At 37.5% G+C, this 25,336-nt stretch overlaps 2 protein-coding genes across 2 annotated transcripts; both read left to right on the forward strand.

Annotated features, from left to right (window-relative positions):
• Positions 1-8,572: 8,572 nt before the first annotated feature.
• Positions 8,573-10,455, forward strand: LOC143586879 (uncharacterized). The gene is made up of 2 exons (XM_077068331.1): positions 8,573-9,007; positions 10,438-10,455. Exons 1-2 carry the CDS (start codon positions 8,573-8,575, stop codon positions 10,453-10,455), a joined length of 453 nt encoding a protein of 150 aa, XP_076924446.1.
• Positions 10,456-13,124: 2,669 nt separating this feature from the next.
• LOC143586890 (uncharacterized) lies at positions 13,125-13,933 on the forward strand. Its single transcript, XM_077068338.1, has 2 exons — positions 13,125-13,500; positions 13,698-13,933. The coding sequence occupies exons 1-2, from the start codon at positions 13,392-13,394 to the stop codon at positions 13,916-13,918; spliced, it is 330 nt and encodes a 109-aa protein (XP_076924453.1). The 5' UTR covers positions 13,125-13,391; the 3' UTR covers positions 13,919-13,933.
• The last annotated feature ends 11,403 nt before the right edge of the window (positions 13,934-25,336 follow it).

Below are 25,336 nucleotides of genomic sequence, written 5' to 3' on the forward strand. Positions count from 1 at the left end.
AGATCATCCCAACTCTTGATTTACCCATCCGGCAATTTTTCAAACCATTCTCGCGCAACCCCTGTTAATGTTAACGTGAACATGTGGCACCAAAAGGGGAGAGTCTAACCACCAACTCCTTCTACAGCCACAAAGTTTAACAAATGATCACTTAGATATGACATTCCGTTATTCTTCCCAAAGGTAGTAGGAATCTTCACATTAACAGGGAACTGAGCAGTGGCAATGCGCGGAATGAACTTCGATTTCTCAGCAAATGTTGTGGGACGGTATGGTTTTGTGAAGTCTTCTTCCGCATTGTTATAGTACTCGGTATGGCGAACTATCGCACGCGGGCGACTAGTTACCTATCGTCTATGATCTTGGTTGTCACCACTGAAGTAGCTGGCATCGCCTCGACGGTATGTCGGATCATAACTTTCGCCGTACTCAATTCTGCGGGAAGACTCTTGCACCATTGGACGTCCTCTATTACGATCCTGTCGTCTAGCTTGTTCCTTAGAAAACCTATTTCGAGAATCTCTCAGTCTGGAGGCTGTCACGCATCTGGCTCCTCCGAACTGTTGGAGGAGGAGATGAAGATCTCCTGGGAGTCTCATCATAGGCCAAAGTGCGGGCACAGATTCGCTCTTCACGAATCATGCGCTCATATTAAGCTAGGGCATTCTCTTGCTGAATGCGTAACCGGTCCTCGGGAGATTGAATTCTTTCAGATATAGAGTTACGACCGTGAGATCTCGCCAGCTCGGAATTATCGGATCCGTCTTCCAGACCCAATTCTGTGACATTCGTCAAAATCGATTTAGTTTTTGTACTCGTTTTATCACTTTTTTGTAATCGGATCGTCGCATTTAATGAAACGTTGAGTTATTAATAATGTTATTCCATTTTATCTTTATTTACGCGTGACTTGTATTAAAATATTTATAATCATTTAAAGTATCTATTATTTGCATACTACTCACCACAATTGATTACCAAACCAATCTTGAGGGACCTTATAGCAATTTAACAAAAAATTTCTCTCCCACTTTCCTTCTTCCCGTCGCCAATCGCACCCCCCTTTCCAGATTTTGATTGCATTTGACCCATAAATCACGGGTTTTGGATTAATTAGGATGATTATTATCATACACGCTCCTTCCCATTTTAGTATGTTGCGTAATTAACAGCTAATTTGTATCGAATCGTATCAATTTCATTAACTCTTGAAACGCGGCCGTTCTTGATCTTGTTAGCCGATAAATACAAGTCCAAAATGCAATTAAACGTGCATACACCACCTCCTCACAATCCCAAATCAAATCCCTAAGACAATTGCAGCCAATAAACAGTTCTTGGCCTCGTTTGATTTCGTCTCTTGGCCGCAAACCCTAACCCGTCGTTCGCGTTCAATTCGTACACGAACAAGGTAATTGTTACATGCATAGGGATCAGTTTTCATATGGGAGTAAAAGCCCTTAGTAAATTTTGATTGACAGAGGGTGCACAATGATTAATTGAAATTGTTTGAATTAGGGTTTATAATAGAATTTGGGAAAACAAAACTATAACATACATATTTTATTTCTTGTGTTCTAACCAGTAGGGGTGAGCAAGATAAGGGTCAGACCCTTGAAACCCAGTTACCCGATTCACAAGACCCTTAATTAGACCCGAATAAATAATATGGGTAGGGTAAAGGGTATTTAAATTTCACCTTAAAGGATAAAAGGGTTTCAAGGGTCCGACCCTTTTTCAAACCCTTGACCCGTTTACTAGATAGATATACATCAGATTTACGATTAATTTGAAATTTATGAGTTTGTATTTCATATATGATTAATCAGAAATTTCCCAACTACTAAGAAAAATAAAATTAAAGGGTCATACTACTGAATGGAAACATATATATAGAAATCACTAAATTGTATTCTACATGTAATTTGTGAATGTGAATATTGTTTGCATCAATTAAAATGGTTGATAAACTTTCGAAGTTAGACTTTACTATATTATTAAATGAAAGTATAATTGTTCTAGGATTCATATATTAAAGGCATATATGAGATATGCAACTAATAAATGCAAAAAAAAGAGATGTGATTAATGTCATAAAGGGTAAAGGGTTGGAACCCTTGAAACCCTTCTTTATACGCGACCCTTTTATTGTTTAGAAGGTAGGGTCTAGGGTCCACGTTTCTTCCTAAAAGGGTAAAGGGTCCGGGTAGGGTATTAGGTAAAAGGGTCGGGTCTTAACCTTTGAACAGTCCTACTAACCAGATTAGTCACCAGCCCAGTTGGCTGGTGCACGTCTGTAAAGGCTTTAAACCGGCCTGGGACGCGGGTTCGATTCCTCCAGGCCAGGTTTTGTTGGGTTTTTTTTTGTATTAATTGATTTAAACTTTTTAATTATTAAATACGATACACAATGATTAATTGAAATTGTTTGAATTAGGGTTTATAATAGAATTTGGGGAAAAGAGAACTATAATATACATATTTTCTTTCTTGTGTTCTAACCAGATTAGTCACCAGCCCAGTTGGCTGGTGCACGTCTGTAAAGGCTTTAAACCGGCCTGGGGCGCGGGTTCGATTCCCCTAGGCCCGGTTTTTATTGGGTTTTTTTGTATTAATTGATTTAAACTTTTTAATTATTAAATACTTTACTATATTAAAACTAATATTGTTTACACTTGTTTAACAACCCGAACACCGTTGAAACTCTTAAAAGAAACTCTCGTTAAAACGTTTTCAGATAATATTATAAATCTTTTCTTATTATAATAATAATAATTATTATTATAATAATAACAATAATAATAATAATAATAATAATAATAATAATGGTGACCTTTAAGAATATTTAAACTAATAAAGTTGTCTTATACATGTGAAAACTTTAACGATTCCCAAATATATTATAAACCTATTTTTGTTTTATATTCATACTTAGTTCGTTCTTGTCGCTTTAGATATTTATGTTGTTTATACCTTATAACTAGGACAAATTATCAGGACTTCTCGCGGAACCATCTAGTTTCTTATATTGTTATCATCTCCTCGTTACCGTATTTCCCTATTTCAAGTGAGTTCTTCATAACCCATTTTAACGCTTTTATTATTTTTGGGATGTAGCATGTCACAAGTTTTATCTCGTTAGTTATGTATTTATTTATAAACCGATTCACAATTAGCGTACATGTTAATATTATTCTTGCATATTGTTTATGATTATACGTGAACTTGCTTGCAACGTGTTTACTATTCTTATGGTGGAAGTTACGCAAACGCATACACATAGTGGGAGGATCCGACTGGACGTACCTACGCCGTCTAACGTTACGACTTCGGTTGTTCGTAAGGTGGTTCTCATTTCCCCTATTACTATGGCCTCGGCTAAAGGAACGGGAGGACGACATTAATTGATTTCATTTACTTTACGCTTGAATATTTATTACATTACGAATGTTGAATCGTGTCTTTCATATATATGTATACTCAAAAACTTATGAAAACTCATCAACTTAATTGTTGACAAATTCAACGTGCTACAGGTTGAATCAATGGCATGCTAAGGATGAAGATCATTAGTATACCTTAGGATAGTTGAATAAAGAAACTTATTATTTGTTTTGATGAAGTGTTTCTTTTTTTTTTTTTTAATTATGAATCATGTGTACTTGTTACATTATGAAATGAAATGATATAATTATTACCGCTTTAATAGTGTTACGAGCTATAAGTGATCTGTACGTTACACCCGGTTGTATTCCGCTTAAAGCCGGGTGTTACAGGTTGGTATAAGAGCCGTAACTATAAGATAGGTTGTTAGACGTATCGGCCTAGTATAGTTATAGTTTATTTTAGGGCCCCGAATTGCATGTATACCCTATGTGCTATGTGCCCGCACTTTTATTAAAAGTTCATTCATACGCTCGTATTTATTACGTTTTATAGCGTCACATGTACACCTATTCACACACAAACTCCAAGGCTTATGCCCAAACAATTTAGTTTATTTTTTTATCTATTTATTTATTAAAAAAACAATTTTAAATCCTCTTAAAGTTGGTTCTACGTGACGGGTATGTAGTAACTGGAAGGGTGACACACTTGTTTTTCGAACCCTTGACACCAAGGTTTTTAAACCTAAGGATAAGCGATGCGTATAAATCCTAATCAGACGCAGGACCCGGTTGTTTACCTGGAGGGTTCGAAAAGGGTGTTGGAACTTATTAGGCCAAATCATACCACACCAAACGTCATATGAACCATAACTTTAAGTTGTCAAACGTGGCCATTTTCCTTTGTGAATAGAGAATGGTTGCACTCCTGCCCTTAAATTACATACAAGTTATGATTTCAATATAATTTTCATGTGATTTTAGTATTATCAAATTTTATTTTATTTTTTTCTTTCTTATTTTGGTTTAAGTATTCCACCTCTCGAAACCATCACTCGATAACTCACGCGCGTAGTACTCTCTTTTCAGCATGTCTTCTCGTTTCCCTCGTCATCCCGCAAGAAACTCCAGCCGCAAGATGATAGCCCAGATCACTAAGCAACTGGCTGCTGTGCTCCCGGAAATGGTGGCTCAAATGCACCAAACCGTTGCTTCCAATTCGAACTCAGCCACTTCGGGTTCGAAACTCCAACCTTGTCGATACAAGACCTTCACCGATACAAATCCTCTTAAGTTTGATGGCTCTGAAGGTGCCACTGCCCTTCTGGAATGGTACCAAAGTATGGAGAGTTCTTTCCTCCATATCGAATGTCCTGAGGACAAGAAGACACACTTTGCTTCAAGTGTCTTCAAGAAAAGAGCCTTAACTTTGTGGGTGCAAGAAAAATCCACTCGTGGTGCTGATGTAGCCATGGCCTTGCCATGGGAGGAACTTAAGGGAATCATGACCGAAGAGTTCTGTCCACCCAATGAACTCATGAACTTTGAGGTGGAATTTTGGAATCTTAAGCAAGAGGGTGGTGATAACGCTACTTACACTGCTCGCTTCAACTAGCTCAGTGTCTTGGTGCCACATCTTGTCAGCCTTCTTTCTCATGGGATTATCATGTATGTTCGGGGTTTGCCAAGGCAAATCCAAGACTCAGTCCAAAGAAGTGCCCCCAAAACTCTTCGCGAGGCGGTTGTCCTTGCTGCATCCTTGTCTGACAACCACGTTAAGGCAGGAACCCTCAAAGGCAGCAAGAAGATTGTTGAGAAAACTGAGGCCGAACCTTCCAAAGAGGTCACGACTGAAGCCACACCCAAACCAAACCGCAACAACAACAGCAACAACCATTCCAAGAAACGGAAGCAAAACTATGCCTTAACCCAACAAAACCCACCTTAACCTCAATACCAACAAATCCAAACCCAAAACCTTCAAGCTCCACCCCCAAAGAAACCCTACAACGGACCACACCCATTTTGCCAAATTTTCCAACGACACCACCAAGTCGGCATCCCTTGCCGACAATGCACCCATTGAGACCGTTGCGGACACCTTCTAAGCGCATGTTTCGAACTCATGCATACCCAACCAACCCTCACCAAACCACCCCGCACTCCTCACGCTTTCAACCAAAACCGTGTTTTAACTCAAGCTCAACCCATTTCTCAAGCCTACCCCACCCCTCGATCGTTTTTCAATTGTGGATATCCTAGTCATTTCCGCAATGCATGTCCCCGACTCGCATATCAAGTCCAAATGGCCGCTCCGCCTATGTACCCTGCTCAAGCCTATCAAGTTCAGGCCTTTCAACCAATTCCGCAACTTACGGCAAACCAAGTTGTTCAACCGGTTCAAGCCAAATAAGCCTAGACTTCTCAAGATATACCCATCGTCCCCAATGCTCGTGGGAGGGCATTCGTGATCAATTCAAATCAAGCTCAGCATAACAATGATGTGGTGAACGGTACGTTCTTGGTTAATAACGTTTATGCATCCATTTTATTCGATACCGGTGCCGATATGAGTTTTGTGTCTTCTGATTTTGAGCCTATGCTTTCGTCGTCTCGTTCTAAACTAGAAAGGTCCTTTACTGTTGAAGTCGCGAATGGTAAAACTATCTTCATTGACTCGGTTATTCGTGGTTGTACTCTAAATCTCAAAGACTATGATTTTTCTATCGACCTCATTCCTATGCAACTCGGAAGTTTTGATATCATAGTAGGCATGGACTGTTAGCTCAACATCGTGCCGAAGTCGTGTGCTTTGAGAAGTATATTCAAATTCCACTAGACGATGATCGGATTTTGCGTATTTTCGGCGAAAATCCTTCCAAGGGGCTCAAGCTTATGTCGTGTACTCAAGCCCAAAAATACTTACGTAAAAAGTATGTGGCTTTCCTTGCCAACGTCTTGGAAAAGAAACAAGAAAAGAAGACAATAAAATACATTCCGGTAGTTCGCGATTTTCCAGAAGTTTTCCCTGAAGATGTTTCTGGTTTACCTCCTACTCGCGAAGTGGAGTTCTGTATTGACCTTGTGCCTAGTGCGAATCCCGTCGCCAAAGCTCCTTATCGTCTCGCACCTTCGGAAATGCAAGAGCTAGCGAGTCAACTCCAAGAACTCTCTAGCAAAGGTTTCATCCGCCCAAGTTCATCACCTTGGGCCCACCTGTTCTTTTCGTAAAAAGAAGGATGGTTCCTTTCGGATGTGTATCGATTATCGTGAACTCAATAAACTCACGATTAAGAACCGATACCCTTTGCCTAGAATTGACGGCCTTTTCGATCAACTCCAAGGCGCATCTTGCTTTTCAAAAATCGATCTTCGTTCGGGTTATCACCAATTGCGCGTTCATGAGGATTATATACCCGAAACCGCTTTTTGAACTCGTTACGGCCATTACGAATTTATGGTTATGACTTTCGGCTTGACCAAAGCACCTGCGGTGTTTATGGACCTCATGAACCGCATATGCAAGCCTTATCTCGATAAGTTCGTGATCGTGTTTATTGACGACATTCTCATTTACTCGAAATCTAAAGTTGAGCACGAAAAACATTTGCATGGTATCCTCTTGTTGTTGAAGAAAGAACAACTTTTTGCCAAGTGTTCCAAATGTGAGTTTGTTAAACGAAGTTCAATTCCTTGGCCATATCGTTAACGAAAAAGGCATTCATGTTGATCCCGTCAAAATCGAAGCTGTTAAAAATTGGAAGACCCCGACTTCACCTACGGAAGTTCGATCCTTTCTTGGCCTCGCTAATTATTACCGTCGTTTCATTTTAAACTTTTCCAAGATCACTTTACCCCTCACCGCCTTAACTCATAAGGGTAAACCATATGAGTGGGGGGCTAAGCAAGATGAAGCTTTTCAAACCTTGAAGCGTATGCTTTGCGACGCTCCTATCCTAGCCCTTCCTGAAGGAAACAAGGATTTTGTTGTCTATTGTGATGCCTCGAATCAAGGTCTCGGTTGCGTTCTCATGCAACGAGGCAAGGTCATCGCCTATGCGTCACGACAACTGAAGGTTCATGAAAAGAATTATACGACACACGACCTTGAGCTCGGTGTTGTTGTATTCGCTTTAAAAATTTGGAGACAATATTTGTATGGGACGAAATGTGTGGTATTCACCGACCACAAGAGCCTGCAACATATTTTAGACCAAAAAGATTTAAACATGAGGCAACGACGATGGGCCGAACTTCTTAGTAACTACGATTGTGAAATACGTTACCATCCCGGTAAAGCAAACTTAGTAGCTGATGCCCTTAGTCGCAAAACCCATGTCAAAAGCATTCTTCTTATGTGCGTTGTTATCCAAACCGATCTTCAACTACGTATCTTTGAGGCCCAACACATCTCCGTCACCGAGGGAAATATTTACAAAGAGATGTCGTGTGGTGCTGAACTCTAACTCGAAACGAAGCGTGATGGTTTGCTCTATTTTCTCAACTGCCTTTGGGTCCCAAATCGTGAAAATCTTCGCACGTTTATAATGGACGAAGCTCACAAGTCACGATATTCTATCCACCCCGGTGCGGATAAAATGTATTTCGACCTTCGAACTACTTTCTGGTGGCCCGACATGAAGAAAGATATTGCTATCTATGTCGGAAAATGTTTAACATGTGCTAAGGTAAAAGCCGAGCATCAAAAACCTGCTGGTTTGCTCGTGCAACCTTTTATTCCAGTCTGGAATTGGGAGAACATTACGATGGACTTCGTCACAAAACTTCCAACCACCAAGAGGCAACATGATAGCATTTGGGTAATTGTCAATCGATTAACCAAATCAGCTCATTTCATTCCCATTCGGGAAAAGCATTTGATCGAGCAGCTCGTTCAAATCTATGTCAACGAGATTGTTTGTCGCCATGGTATACCTTTGAGTATTATATCTGACCGTGATGGTCGTTTCGTGTCTCATTTTTGGAATTCGCTTCAAACCGCTTTGGGAACCCGTCTGGATCTTAGCACCGCTTATCATCCTCAAACGGATGGTCAATCTGAAAGAACCATTCAAACCCTTGAGGACATGCTAAGAACCTGTGTGCTTGATTTTGGTGGTAATTGGGATACTCATCTTCCGTTGATTGAGTTTTCATACAATAATAGTTATCATTCGAGCATCAAAATGGCTCCGTTCCAAGCGCTCTACGGCCGTAAATGTCGTTCTCCTATTTGTTGGAATGAGATCGGTGAGACTCAGCTCACTGGACCCGAAATGGTACAAGATACCACCGACAAAATAGCTCAAATTCGTAATAATCTACTTACTGCTAGAAGTCGCCAAAAGTCTTACGCTGATAAGCGACGACGACCCTTGGAATTCGAAGTCGGCGCCCTTGTCCTCCTCAAGGTTTCACCTTGGAAAGGAGTAGTCCGTTTCAGTATGAAGGGTAAACTAGCCCCCCGTTTTGTTAGGCTATTGAAAATCCTTGAACGAATTGGAGATGTTGCTTATCGCCTCGAGCTCCCTCAAAAGCTTCAAGGCGTCCATCCTGTGTTTTATGTTTCGAACCTTCGAAAGGTTCTAGCTGACGAGAACCTTCATATCCCTCTCGACGAGGTAAGTATCAATAAGACAATGCACTTTGTTGAGAGACCGGTGAAAATAGTAGATCGAATGGATAAGGAAACCAAGCGTAGCCGAATCCCTTTGGTAAAGGTTCGTTGGGAATCTAAGCGCGGTGCGGAGGTTACTTGGGAACGTGAAGACCAAATGAAGTCTAAGTATCCGCATCTTTTTGCTACGGATGTTCATTCCTAATTTCGAGACGAAATTTCTTAAAAGTTGGGAATACTGTGACATTCGTCAAAATCGATTTAGTATTTGTACTCGTTTTATCACCCGTTTGTAATCGGATCGTCGCATTTAATGAAGCGTTGAGTTATTAATTATGTTATTCGATTTTATCTTTATTTACGCGTGACTCGTATTAAAATATTTATAATCGTTTAAAGTATCTATTAAGTGCATACTACTCACCACAATTGATTACCAAACCAATCTTGAGGGACCTTATAGCAATTTAACAAAAAATCTCTCTCCCACTCTCCTTCTTCCCGTCGCCAATCGCACCCCCCCCCTTCCAGATTTTGATTGCGTTTGACTCATAAATCACGGGTTTTGGATTAATTAGGATGATTATTATCATACACGCTCCTTCCCATTTTAGTATGTTGCGTAATTAACAGCTAATTTGTATCGAATCGTATCAATTTCATTAACTCTTGAAACACGGCTGTTCTTGATCTTGTTAGCCTATAAATACAAGTCCAAAATGCAATTAAACATGCATAAACCACCTCCTCACAATCCCGAAGCAAATCCCTAAGACAATTGCAGCCAATAAACAGTTCTTGACCTCGTTTGATTTCGTCTTTTGGCCGCAAACCTTAACACGCCGTTCGCGTTCAATTCGTACACGAACAAGGTAATTGTTACATGCATATGAATCGGTTTTCATATGGGAGCAAAAGCCCTCTGTCAATTTTGATTGACAGAGGGTACACAATGATTAATTGAAATTGTTTGAATTAGGGTTTAAAATAGAATTTGGGGAAAACAGAACTATAATATACATATTTTCTTGTGTTCAAACTAGATTAGTCACCAGCCCAGTTGGCTGGTGCACGTCTGTAAAGGATTTAAACCGGCCTGGGGCGCGGGTTCGATTCTCCGAGGCCCGATTTTTGTTGGGTTTTTTTTGTATTAATTGATTTAAACTTTTTAATTATTAAATACTTTACTATATTAAAACTAATATTGTTTACACTTGTTAAACAACCCGAACACCTTTGAAACTCTTAAAAGAAACTCTCATTAAAACGTTTTCGGATAATATTATAAATCTTTTCTTATTATAATAATAATAATTATTATAATAACAATACCTTTAAGAATATTTAAACTAATAAAATTGTCTTATACATGTGAACACTTTAACGATTCTCAAATATATTATAAACCTATTTTTGTTTTATATTCATACTTAGTTCGTTCTTGTCGCTTAAGATATTTATGTTGTTTATATCTTATAACTAGGACAAATTATCGGGACTTCTCTCGGAACCATCTAGTTTCTTATATTGTTATCATCTCCTCGTTACCGTATTTCCCTATTTCAAGTGAGTTCTTCATAACCCATTTTAACGCTTTTATTATTTTTGGGATATAGCATGTCACAAGTTTTATCTCGTTAGTTATGTGTTTATTTATAAACCGATTCACAATTAGCGTACATGTTAATATTATTCTTGCATATTGTTTATGATTATACGTGAACTTGTTTGCAACGTGTTTACTATTCTTATGGTGGAAGTTACGCAAATGCATACACATAGTGCGAGGGTCCGACGGGACGTACCTACGCCGTCTAACGTTTTTGACTTCGGTTGTTCGTAAGGTTGTTCTCATTTACCCTATTACTATGGCCTCGGCTAAAGGAACGGGAGGACGACATTAATTGATTTCATTACTTTATGCTTGAATATTTATTACATTACGAATGTTGACTCGTGTCTTTCATATATATGTATACTCAAAAACTTATGAAAACTCACCAACTTAATTGTTGACAAATATAATATTTTCAACGTGCTACAGGTTGAATCGATGGCATGCTAAGAATGAAGATCATTAGTATACCTTAGGATATTTGAATAAAGAACTTATTATTTTTTGATGAAGTGTTTCTTTTTTTTTTAATTATGAATAATTGTGTACTTGTTACGTTATGAAATGAAATGATATAATTATTACCGCTTTAATAGTGTTACGAGCTATGAGTGATCTGTACGTTACACCCGGGCGTATTCCGCTTAAAGCCGGGGTGTTACAAATTCCGTGCGAGCTCGGCGAGTCTCCACTGTAACATGTCCTAAGTCACCCGGAGTTGGACCCCCAGGTGCTTCGACATCATTAGTACGCCTAACTGTCGCTGGAGTTCCCGTCGGCCCTTGGAAAGATTGACTCATATCCTTCGAAACAACAAAAACTTCTTACAATTCTAGCAAAAGTACGGATGACGCCAATGAAGAAACACGGAGCTGCCCCCCTAAGGGTCTAGATCCGGTGAAACCACATGGTACGGGTCAAACAGTTATCAAACAACAATACAAGCCTAATCTCTCAAGTTTAATGACGGAAGTCTGCAAAACCAACACCGTGAGCTCGTTAAGGAAGGACAATAGGGGGTCTTCCCATAACCACCCTCCGGCGTGAGAATAAGTACTTGTTCCGATTAAGAAGAAAGTACAAAGTATTGAGAATATAACTGAAGTGTGAATGAATACCTCATGGAGATGGTGAAAGTATTTATAGCCGAAGGGTAGGGGAATGCGACTGGTCCAGCTGTCTATTTCTAGAAGATGCTTTCGTAACAACCTGGACACGTGTCCGCATGTGATTGGACGAGCTATTTCGGCCATGTGCATGGTTATAACAACCTGGATACGTGTCTTCATATGATAGGATTAGCTATTTCGGCCATGTGCATGGTTATAACAACCTCACCAGCTGTCCTCTTATCATTGGCCGTTGCGTCTCGTGCTTCCCAAGAAAATATTCTTGTACATCTTCTAGAAGGAGGCTAGTTAATTACAACTGTTCTTCTAACGCCACCATCTGGTCATCATTGCGGGTGAGAACAGTACCCTACGAATCACTTCTGGGGGCGCCTGGATTCTCCCGCGTATAGTCTCTAAATGTTGTTGTTGATGTTCCTCTATCTTGAGTTATGCGGGTGATTAATATGTCCCGCGGGTGACTTATAAATGAGTCATCTCCCACCCGCAGGTGACCTTTTGGGGGTATTTGGGTCTTTTTAGTATCCTACTCTATAAATCCTATCAACACCTCCAAGTGGACGTATCATCAAACCTCAGTCATTAACACCTAAAATGATTAACGCATAGTGAGACCGATTAATGGTCGATGTATTTGAAACAAGGGATATATATATATATGTCGGTGCTTGGGTGTTAGGAGTCCTAAGATGGCTAATTAAATATCCAAAGAATATACACTCCTACTTATATATGGTTATGGTCAAATGGCTAATTATAGCTTATTGGTATCTATGTGTGTTAAATGTGTCTCTAATGGGTTTCGACTCTCGTAATTTGAAGTAGGATTATAGAGGGTGTGTTAGCCATTAAAAAAACTTATATATTGTTGTGACATATATTCCAGTTTACTCATACGTACGTGGACACGACTTCCCGCCTACTTTCTTGCAATTCATTTTTCATTTCAAACATACTATCTTAAGCATCGATATCTTATTAATCCTCATTACACTATTAAAGATGATTTACTTCGTTTGATAACTCACATCAAAAGAATCACAATAATAATATTTTTCTAATAATATTTTAACCAAATTATGTACAAGCTTTATCATTTGAAAGCTATAAGAATAACACAATATATATATTATGAAACTTATAATACAACTTTACACTTTAACAGTAGTATCCAGTTCATTCGAAATATTAACAAATACACTATACACATGCCATTCTACGGACTTCAAACCAGTACGTATATACTAGATAAAAACCGATATTAGGTGAAAACATTAAAACTACCGCCTCAATACAACCCTAAGTTCATAACCGTGCTTGCATCATTAAGAAACGTTGCAGGTACTCATAAATGGCTATATATGCAAACTCATCACGTATATATACACAAAACCATCATCATAATCTACAAACACAGTACGTGGCATGATATCCATGTGTTGACATAGCTTGCATGTGTGCCACCTGTGCCAACATAGACCACTCCGTCAAAAGTCAAAACCCTAATTCATGTACTCACCACTGTTTCTGAACCTTCCATTAATGGCTTCTTCAATGCGGTTTTGGCTTTCTTGCACGCCAAATCGGTATAAAAGCATGGGCAGAATGCACAAGAATGAAAACAAATCCACACTTGGATTGAAATGGCGGTAATTTCCAAAGGTGTTTTTGTCTTCTTGGCTATTTTGTTTGCAGCTGCTGCTGTTGTTTCTTCTGATGTTCAGAAAAAAGAAACCCTAGATCCGCCTAAAAGTATGTTTTTGGTTTTATTTTGTTTTAACTTAATTTATGGTTTCAAAAGTCAAAAGTCACTACAGGTCGGTCAGTTACGAGTACTCAGTCTAGACAGGGAATACTTGTATGCCTAGACTGACTTTTACAACATTGTCCGTAAATAGAAATATTTCGATAAATTGGATTAAACTAATGTTTTTTTTAATGTTTTTTAGAAAGTGGTGGAGGTTCAAAGCCAGAGCAAATAGGTGTTGCTGGTTTTGGAGGAGGATGGGGGGGCGGTAGGGCAGGTTGGTTAGGGAATAGGGGTAGGGGTGCAGGTGGTGGATATGGTGGCGGTCCGGGAGGTGGAGGTGGTGAAGGTGGTGGATTTGGTGGAGTTGGTCCTGGTGGTGCTGCAGGTTGGATTTGGTGGTCCGGGTGGTGGTGGAACTAGTGGAGGTGGATGGGGTGGTGGTGGCAGTCCTGGGTGGCTTGGTGGTGGTGGGTTGGGTGGCCTCGTCCCTGGTTGGGGTGGTGGTAGTGGCCCTGGAGGCGGATGGGGTGGTGGCCCTGGATGGGGTGGTGGTGGCCCTGGAATGGGCGGCGGTCCGGGTGTTGGTGGTGGTGGTCAGCCGGGAGTGGGCGGCCCTGGCGGATGCAGTGGCTGTCCGCCGCGGATGGAGCAAAAGGAGGAGGTAAAGGAGCAAAAGGAGGAGGGACATAAGCAACAAGAGGAGGTAAAGGAGCAAAAGGAGGGGGGACATGCATGAAGTGAAGATTAATTTAGGGTACTTGTGTGTGCATGCATGCATGTGAAATAATTAAGTGAAGTGAGCTATTTTTAGTTTTAATTAATGTAGTGTGTAATGTTATATGATATGATATTGTGATGAATCTACGTTTGTAAGCTGAAGTTCCTGTGTCTTATTATTAGGGTCATGAATAACAATACTTTGTTTTCGAGATATTGGATTCATATTCTCTTGTGTTATTTACGGTATATATAAAATCTTAGAGATTTGACACAATAAAGATTAGTTGAGATCATGTACTAAAATAAATTAACAAATCAAGAACAATACTTATATTTTAGTATTAAAGATTTTGACTTTTCTCCATTTGAGGTGATTTTTAGTGTTGTGCACGACCTACGAGAGGAAACATCCTATAGAATGTTCTATACATACTTCTGTATTATTCTTTCTGTCCGTATGCTTAGGAAGTTCAGCGAATATATTTTACTAAATAGTTGTTTAGCACATGTAATGATAAATATCAATAAATGTATAGAGCACTTGTGCATTGTAGATGTATATATTTAAAACTATAATATACTCATTTTCTTATAATTATTAATTGTCAATGATACTTTGTGTTATTAACTTGCAATATTTTAAAGGTAAATGTTTAGAACACTTAGGGGGTGTTTGGTTCGTGGAATTTGTCAGAATTGGAATTAGAATTGGAATTGGATTTTGAATTGGAATTGGAATTGGAAGAATCCATTAAAAACCCGTGATGTGTTTGGTAGTTACGTTAATCTATGGAATTGGAATTTAATTTACATTAAAAAGACAAATTCACCCTTTAAAATTAAAAAATATAAATAATAATCCAAAATCAAATTGTCCCTCATATAGATCTGCACGAACTGAATCACCATTTCCTCCTCTGTATGCATATACCGATTAGCATAACCAGTTAACCACCGGAACAACTACAACAACGGCTTCGACGTTTCTTGCTTCTCGTTGCCGGAATTTTATCAAGTATCGGTGCGACGCCGGAACTGAAACACAAGTCAAAATCCGACGCCGTGGAGGTACACAATCCAACGCCGTGGAGGTATTCAAGAGCCACAAAATCCTCCGACGAGATTCACGAAGAACTTCACAAAATCGATTGGCCGCTTGTAATGGTGGACCCAACGATACGTAGGAGTTTGTGGTGGTGGAGGTGGAGAGTCAGAGGAAAGGTTGGTGTCGGCGTTAATGGCTGTTCAATTGGATCAGATTTCTGGTGAAGATGAGAATTGAGATTGGATGAAAGAGACGAACTTTTTTTATGATTGGGGAAGGGTTATTTGGTAACTTACCTGACATTCCAAGGATTTTTAAACTTTCCTTCCATTTATCGATGGATTTTGAATTCCCACATATAAAGGATTTGGTGGGATTTTAAACAAATTCCAATTCCGACTATTAACATACCAAACATGCCAAGGATTGGAATTTAAATTCCAATTCCATCAAAATCTTTTGGATTCCTGCCAACCAAACAGGCCCTTAGCATTGTGCATGTATATATTTTTAGAACTCTGTTAGAATCAAGTATATTGTACGGGTTGAATATATAATATAATCATTTTCTCATAATTATTAATTGCCATTTATATTTTGTGTTCTTAAACTTGCAATATTTCAAATGTAAACACAAAATGAGTTACGTGCATGTAGAAAACAACAAAACGCCACTGCCACCGGGATGATCTTCAAAGAACTTTGTCACATCTAGGGCTGGGTGGCAAATGGGTAGGGTCGGGTCGAAAGGTACATGGGCTGAAACGGGTACGGGCAGAATATGTTAATTAAAAAATGGATTGTTTAATTTTGTTTTGGGTCAGAACTTGTCCGGGTCAGAACGGGTTCGGGTCAAAACGGGTTGAGATAAAAAACCCCTAAAAATATTCAAAAAAATCATAAATTAAAATATAAATAAAAAAACAAGAAAATTAAAAGAACTAAAATGTTTCTTCCGTCATCCTCGATAAAAAAACCTGAAAATCGAAACACAACCCGTTACATGCGAAAACTCGTGTCGGCTCGAAACCGCATCCGGGCCAAAACTTGAAAAGGACTCGTTCCAATCCGAAACTCGTTTCGTGCCGAAACCTGTCTCGTAAAGAAATATGTGGTAATCCGAAATCTGTTTTGATCCAAAACCTGCCACATTCCCTTAGGGCACTAACCCACATCGACATGGACCAGTTTTTTTTAATTCGTCGACCCATTTTAATTCGAAAATAATAAGGTGGAATTTTAAGTGACCCGTTTAGTTAAAATATCGTTTTAATAAATACTATAATTATTATATATAATAATTAAGAAGTTTGGCCAAACTTCTTATTTTCTTTTAATTTGTTTTACATTTTTAAATTCGTGTCAGTTCGCTGCCGTAAAATACAGGGTTTTTCGCTGATACCGTCCAAGGTTGCAAAAGTCGCTAGGCGGACCCTAGGCGGCCGACTAGGGAGTTGGATGTACTCGGAGTACTCGGGGAGGACTCGGAGAGTACTCAGACATGATAAACATAAAGAAAATTAATTTTTGGATATTATGTATATGTCAAATATAATAAGTTTACTAATATTTATAATAAAATAGGTGAATATCAATATAAATAAAAGTAATATATTTTTAAATAATAAAATAATCTAAAAATTACATATCATTAATTAAAAAAAATGATATTTGTTCATTAATATTATTGAAATACGAATTTTGTTTTATTTTTTTGAGTCAAAGTCGGTCCAAGTTCACCGATAAGATGTGGTTCTGTTTGAGGTTGACCAAATTTGACCGATTCTTAGTAACTAGGCGGATTTACAGAAACTCGTATCGGTGACATACCTTGTAGCGAGTACTCGGAGAGTACTCGGCCTTGTAATCCTGCTTTTACAACATTAATACCGTCAAATGATTCCAGATAAATTCGCGTCATCGCAACCCAATGTACTATCATGCAATATTTAAGATGAAAATATCAATTAAATTTAATTATATAATCAAATACATCAAAGTAAACAAAGTACATAATTTAGAAATAAAGCTAGTAAAACAAAATCCAAAATTTAATTCTTGTATCTTCTTCTCTCGAATGCAACCCTAAGTTTCTTCAAACCAATATTGATAATTATAACATACGATAACCTACATATGCGTTAAAAATATAATAATTTTGTCAACACTAGGTTGAGTAAAACATCATATGAGTTTATATAATAAGTATAGAAATATGTGCAAATTGTATCAACTGAGATAAACAACTTAACCGAATAAGCAAGTAAATAAGTTGTCGGTAAGCACGATGCCAGATATGGACGATTGCTAAATAAATTGTCGGTAAGCACGATGCCAGTTGAACTGGACGATGGCTACTACGACAGTCGTATGATCATACTATTATGAAATTATGATGGACGTCTCCGAAATGTATTCAAATAAAGCATATAAGCATATAACACGTTAGACATAAATTGTTAAAAAAACATGACTAACAGTTGCAAGTTGAGTATTAAATAATAATAAAATAAGTAGAACGCATATGTCCCCAAGAAAGTAAAAACGAGTTAAAAATAGAGGAGTGTGATACTCACCTGATTAGCGGAACAAAACACAAGTGCAGATGTGAGAATGATGAACCATTCGGGATTTACCGTCAATGATTCCTAATTAAATATAATAATATTATGAGTTGAATTATAAACGATATAACATGTATAATGAATTTAGGATTTCGATATGATTTGAGTTATGTTTGTGATTATTATGTTAACGATTGATCTCTACGGATTATTTGTTATTGCGGAAATAATATTATTAGTCATCATTTAATTATAAGAATCGTTTGCTTATCTTATAACCGAATTTGTAAATAATTTTTAAATAAATATGAGTTGCGATATACTATAATAATAAACATTTAAATAGTTAATTATAATAAAATTTATATTTTAGAATCTTTAACGAAACACCATGATAAAAATATTAGTTAATACGTTTAACACGATTAATACGTTTTATTACATTTTTGTTTAAAAAGACTAATATGTGTGTGTGTGTGTGTGTATAGGAGATGGATCAAATACAAATTAAAAACCGTACTAAACGTACAAATCAAATAATTGGGCGATGGCAATTTCGTAATTAATCAAACAAAATTTTATAAGTCAACAATCACATGCAATTTCATTACTAGAGTAATAAAAGCATACATCTAGAACAATTTTACATGGAATATCTTCTTCTTCACATCCTTCTTTACCATATCCTTATTTTGCGTCTTCCTCACATCCTTCATCCCCACATACTTCTTCAAAATATCTTTCTTTTGTTTCTGTTTCTTCGTCATTACATCTTTCTTAACCTCCTTATCTTTATTAGTAACCTTTTTTGATACTCTAATATTTGCATCGGTGGCTTCTTCTCCATCATCACCTAAAACGATAGGTGATGATTCATCATTGGAATATCTACAAGCCACTTTCACATATATGATTTCACTCTTCCTCATTTTCACTATTTAATTAACATTACAAACAGCTAGTTAAAAACATGTTAATAATTACTCTACTTATACACACTAAATACACTATATACAAAACAACTTCTACAACTACACTACATCCTAAGAACATATTACAAAAGCCATAAACAGACAAGTTGCACACAAAAACCACTACTTAGAACGCATGTTAATAATTACTCTACTTATGCATACTAAATACATTATATACAAAACAACTACTACAACTATAACAATTACTCTAGTCATGAAAATAGTTACACTACAGCCATAAACAGACAAGTTGCACACAAAAAACAACTACTTAGAACACATGTTAATAATTACTCTACTTATGCATACTAAATACACTATATACCAAAACTATGAAAATTACTCTAGTCATAAAAATAATTACACTACAGTTGAGAAAATATTACAAAATCCATAAACTGACAAGTTGCACACAAAAAAAAACAACTAATTACTCTATGTAATTACACTATAACCAGTTTTGATGGTTATAGTATGATAATTACACTACTTGAAAAGGTTATAAAAGAAACATATAGAGTAATTACCTGTTGGTCTATCATGGTATTGTTTGCTTCTTCGTTCACTATAATCCGGTGCTTTAGCATTTGTATCTGTATGAATGTGTAGAAAAAGCATTAAACATTAGACATCTGCAATCAATTTTTTATCGGCCTAAACCCTAGCTATACGAACACACACACATATGATCAGAAAAATGGAATTTACCTTTCATTGCCATCCTTATTAAATGAAATTGGAGTCTGAAAAGTGAAATTAATCGTAGATAGTTTTGAGAGATTTGTTTGGGTTTGGAGTGAATTTTTCTGAGGTATGATGGTTGGTATCGATGAAAATGGATTTTATGTGGAAAAAGATGAGTTCAAGTTATTTATATGTAACATCCTAAAATTTATAATGTTAAATAAAGAAAGTTACGTTTAGTGATTTCGCGTTATTAATTAATTAATGTCGAGTAAAGAACGGATCATGGACTTAGATTAATTAAGATGGGTTAAATGAGAATGGGCCTTAGGTCCATGGGCTTTAAGGGATATAAATATCCCCTAAACTAACCTAAAACCCTAAACCCTCATTTCATTTCCATCATAATCTCTACACACTCAAAAACACACACATACACTACACCATATTCGGCCGAGAGAGAGATATCCGAGACCAAGAATCAAGCCGACCATTATTAGATCTTCAATATACGAGATAACCAAGCAAACCGCGACCACACCGAACGTATAAAAGGTATGTTCTTGACCTTTAAAGTTTACGTAGTATTGAACGCTTTTACCTTAAAGGTCCAAGCTTTATAGTATATACGGGATATATATACGAACGAAAATGGTTAGGGAACGTAGGGGGTGATGTCGAACCATAACAAGGGTATTAAAATCGCCAAAATGCTTGATAAAAACCAAACCCGTAGCTGACCTGAACAAGTTCGCCTAATTGATAACTTCGCCTAAGGCCAAGTTCGCCTAATTGATAACTTCGCCTAAGGCCAAGTTCGCCTAATTGATAACTTCGCCTACGGCCAAGTTCGCCTAACTGATAACTTCGCCTAAGGCCAAGTTCGCCTAACTGATAACTTCGCCTAAAGCTAAGTTCGCTTAAGGTTTAACTTCGCCTAAAGTTAAGTTCGCTTAGAAAATAAATTAAAAACCTAATGGAAAATGTGTTAAGACAGTTAATGTAAATAAAATTTTTCCAAGCTGACCTGGCAGCTCGACCCCAGCCAGGGGCTCTGTCTCTTGGACCCTGCTAGGGGCTGCCTCCCCTAGACCCCGCTGCCAGGGGCGCTGCCCCCGGACCCCCGTTCGTTGTGGGTAGTAGTTAAGACTAGAAAGATGATATGAGTAGTGATAGTTAATTGATACGTATACTTGTTATACAGTCAGCCGTGCACAACTGAAGAAAGGGATTACGATTAACGGTGAACGTAACCGTGTTCAGGTGAGTTTCTAGCCCCAACTATGTGTTATGTTTTCGGGGCTGTGTGCATACTCGATATGTTTGTTAATACGCTTATCCTAAGAGATAAGTGTATGCCTTATGTGAATGATGTGATATGTATGAATGATGGCTTGACGGTACGTGAACGATCTTCGGATATTGCACGTACTGTCAGGTTGTAACGCTAAGTATAAGGTAAGTATGATATGTATGCTTATGTGTATGAATGTGATAAAGTTAATAAAAGAAGGAAAAGATGGTTGTATGGTTACGAAGAGGGTACCGGGCCCTAATAATACTCGAGGTATGATGTATGGTTGTATGGTAACGAAGAGGGAATCGAACCCTACTAATATTCGAGAACTAGGGAACCGAACCCTAATAATACTCGAGGAAAGAGGGTACCGAGCCCTAATAATACTCGAGGAAGGAGGGTACCGAGCCCTAATAATACTCGAGGAATGAGGGTACCGAGCCCTAATAATACTCGAGGAATGTAGGGCGTAATGCTCTTTATAACGTAAGATATGAAAGTAAGTTAATACAAAAGAAAGTATGAAAGTATGAAAGTATGAATGAAAGAATATAAGTTTATGTGTATTGTATAGTGTATGATTAACTAGAACTCACTCAGCGTAGCTGACTTTTAGTATGCACGCAGGTGAGTAGGATGAGGCAGCTCGCTTGAGGAGACACGTGACACTGAATAAGAGGCTGGCATCGGAAGACTCAAGACGTTTAAGTTTAATGTTTCGTTTATTTTGAAAGACAAAATGATGTTTTAAGACAATACGTGTTTTGTTATGAAATGTTTTATGAAAGCTTTTATATTCCGCGAATGTTTTAATTAACTCTGATATTTAGAACTGCGTTTATGAGTAAATCCAACACGAAAGTAGGGCTACCGGTAACGGGGCCTTACATTATATAATTGTCACCACTATTTGTTTGATTTGCACGTTTAGTATGAAATTTCACTTTGTACAATAACAATCCCCTAAATATATGTGTGTGTGAAAAACTAGTAACGGGATTTGTTGACAAGAAACGACGACTTAATGACGTCGGTTTAAATAAAATAATGTTTATTTTATAATTAATATTAATTATATTAAATTTATAAAACATTAAAACCAATAAAACAATTCAAAAAAAGAAAAATACCCCAAAAGGGCCACTGCTGGATTCGAACCCGGGTGGCAGGGGGTTCAAAAAATTAGCACACACCACGAGTCTGATGGTAAACAAACGTAAACAAAATTTTAACTACAGAAGCAGATTCTATCCCCAAATCAAAAGTTAAGAATCCTAATCCTAAATCGGTAAATTTGTTTGTTATTTGCCCAAATAATCATAGTGCTTTTGTAATATGTTTAAAAGCGATCTTGATTCATGATTGAATTACCTTAAACAACGACGAAACGATGATGAACGGCGAACTACAACTGACGGCTCAATATGCGTTTGTATAGTTCATTACGGACGGAATGTATAATTGAAATTAGTTAGGGTTATGATTTGCGATGCCCAGAAGATGATGTACCAGCGCTTAATTGATTTTTTAACAACTGCAGACCGTATATCTCTAAATGGGTTTATACGGTTTGATTGAAATAGTAACTCGTATCTAATTGATCTTGTTTTCCAAAGTAATTAGCCAGTATATACACAAGTAAACGATCGTAGAAAATCAATTTCGTTTAGGGTACAAGAAAGTAAACGGGTATGGGTTTATCAACTGAATACGGGTCTGGTTCAGGGGTAAACGGGTTGGCTGATATAATTATAATTATATAATTACACATTTGCATTTTAGCCCCTATAGTATGAGAATGGAAACATAAATAGGTAATAGTTTAGCTTAGGGTAAGTTTTGCCATATCTTGAAAGATTTATATATATATTAAGTAAACGTGATAATTTTATTGATAAATTTTTCCAAATATAAAACGGGTCAGGTAACAGATATAAATTATAAGTTTGAAAACCCGAGTTGTTACAGATAATTTTGTAATTACATAAATAATATTAATAATAATTATAATAAGTGATAATTATGATTTCTAACCATGTGCTTTATGGATGTGCCTAAATCACCACCCCACCGGCCCCAAATCACTCCCGTTTTTCGGTCCCTAATCACCACTCCCGCCAACTATTTTCTGGCCCAAATTACCACCGAGGCTGACGATTTTCCAGCCCCAAATCACCACCACCATTACCCGAGTAAAAACTTGCTCGGGTTGAAGTTTTAACCTCGTTTGGTTTAAAAGTTTAAATAAATCAATTGTTATAACTTTTTGGAATAATTTTTCCTTCACTTTTATAATTCTATAAAAATTTTATAATTATTTTTTCATAACTTTGATGGGAGAATTAAAATAATAAATTACTTAATTTAAATATTGGAGGGAAATTAAGTTGGAGGGTCACAAATTAAAATTTTCGATAGCACATGAATACAAATTGTCCATCAGAATGAAACACAAGAGTCATTACAATACTAGGTTGGATGGAGTCATGACTACAGAAGGCATAGCGTGCCCGTCGAAAAAGTTTGATAGCACAGATCAATAAATTTGAGAATGAGACATGTATAGTGTCGTCACTTATCAAACACATAAACATAAATAATAATTTTCTCTATAAAATATTATTTGTTTTATACCACTTAAGTTTTTAAATTTGATATTGTATATTATCTGGAATAATATAGTATTTTACATAAATATGCTAAATAAAATTTAAAATAATGTAATAACTTTAAATATTATTGATTTATTCTTTAATGTCATCATAAAAATACATATAGTTATTAAGATGAATGTTTTGTTTAAAGAATGATTTCAAATAGAACTTCTATTTCCTGGAATCTATCGATCAATGATATTATATATGTGTGTCTCGACTGCTTCATGCCCTTTTGTGGTATAGAGGAAGAAGAGGGTGTGAGCCATATGTTTTTCGGGTGTAATTTCTCAACCATGATTTAAATCTGGTTATGCTATGGTACGGCATGTCTATCTCGTGTCTTAACAAACACTCTTGATCGTATTAATTTGCTTCAAAATTCCCTGGGGCCAAATAAATGAAACAAGCTAAAGCCGGCTTTGATATACAAGACCATATGGCAACTTTAGAAAGATTGGAGTTATTGGCATCTTTGTTATTGTAGGACGTGTGTCACGATTTTATTAAATGATATTAATAAAATAATTAAATAATCTCTTTATTTAATTTGGGAAATTGTAGTACATATACCGTATACAAATCCAAACAAGAATAATACGAATTATAAAATATATATACAAATATTGATTCATACAGAGTACCTTAACTTATGCTTCAATTGCCAATTCTTGAACATTCTTCAACTAGTTAGAGTCGGACCGGAGTCGCGTTGGATTGGGATCGCGCTCACATCATCTAGCGTGTGTTGACCGAGACCCGAGCGTTACCTTCGAGTCTGTCTTCTTATATCCCCCTTCGCTTGGTGAACCCATCTTGATCACCAGAAGCCGTCCGTATCTTCTAAGCTGCAAGATTGAACAAACTGTGATTCCCAGTTGTGGCTGAGGATTTCTGTTAAACAGAGATCCCTTAAAACAGATTTTGGGCTACCTCCAAGAGCCCGTCTGTTTCCCAGGGTACAACAGCCGAAGCAGTATGTACTGTCGGGATTACCCTAGCACCCGAATTGTATTTGTAACGAGAGATCGGGATCGAGAGAAAGAGAGTTGAAATTGAGAACACGAACTGGTTTGGCGTTGTGTGGTCGGGTCGAGTGTGTATACGTGATGTGATTGATCCGAAAAAACGGTGTATCCAAGTGATGCACGACACTTGCTATATATAGTAATGTAACGATGACTCAGCATGACACGTGTCACGCCCATAATCATGCACACGACACTTGTCAACATGCATTCGACACATGTCGTATGTAGGGGTGAGTCATGGGACACTTGTCACACATTGTATGATGACACCTCTGGTGACGACACATGTAACATCCCGTTTTTCTAGTTTCGGTTAATAAACGAAAGTATGAGTTATTATGAGTCGGGCTAGTGTTGGGTTAAATGGAATTGGGTTATGGACTTGGGTTAGAGGAAAGGAGGAAAGACCATGGGCTAAGCCCATGATCCATAAATATATAAACCATAAACACCACTTAATTCCTCATTTACAAATATTCCATACACCATTCAAAACACACACTTAAGCCTTCTCTCTAATCATCTCCTTATCATAGCCGAACCAAGAAGGAAACCGAGCACTGACCCGAGGTAATGATAGTATGATGTTGTATGAACATAAACCCGCTAGATTTAGTCACGAAACGACTAGCCGACACCTTTAAACCGTTAAAGTCACGAGATCCGGGGGAATCGGATATAAACCGAACCTAATAAGAGCTTAGGGGTCACTCTAGCTCAAATCTGGATCGAACGGGACGAAAAACGGTGAAAAAATGGTGGAGAAACGAAGAGATCTCATTTTTCCGGCGAGATTTCCGGTTTTCCGGCGACGACGGCGCCGGAAAGGCGGCGCCGCCGGTGAAGAGAATGTTTGAAAGGACATCTGA

Source organism: Bidens hawaiensis, unplaced genomic scaffold, assembly GCF_021521415.1.
Source record: "Bidens hawaiensis isolate Kalapana, Puna unplaced genomic scaffold, B.hawaiensis_p1.1 tig00035036_1, whole genome shotgun sequence".
Lineage (NCBI taxonomy): Eukaryota > Viridiplantae > Streptophyta > Magnoliopsida > Asterales > Asteraceae > Bidens > Bidens hawaiensis.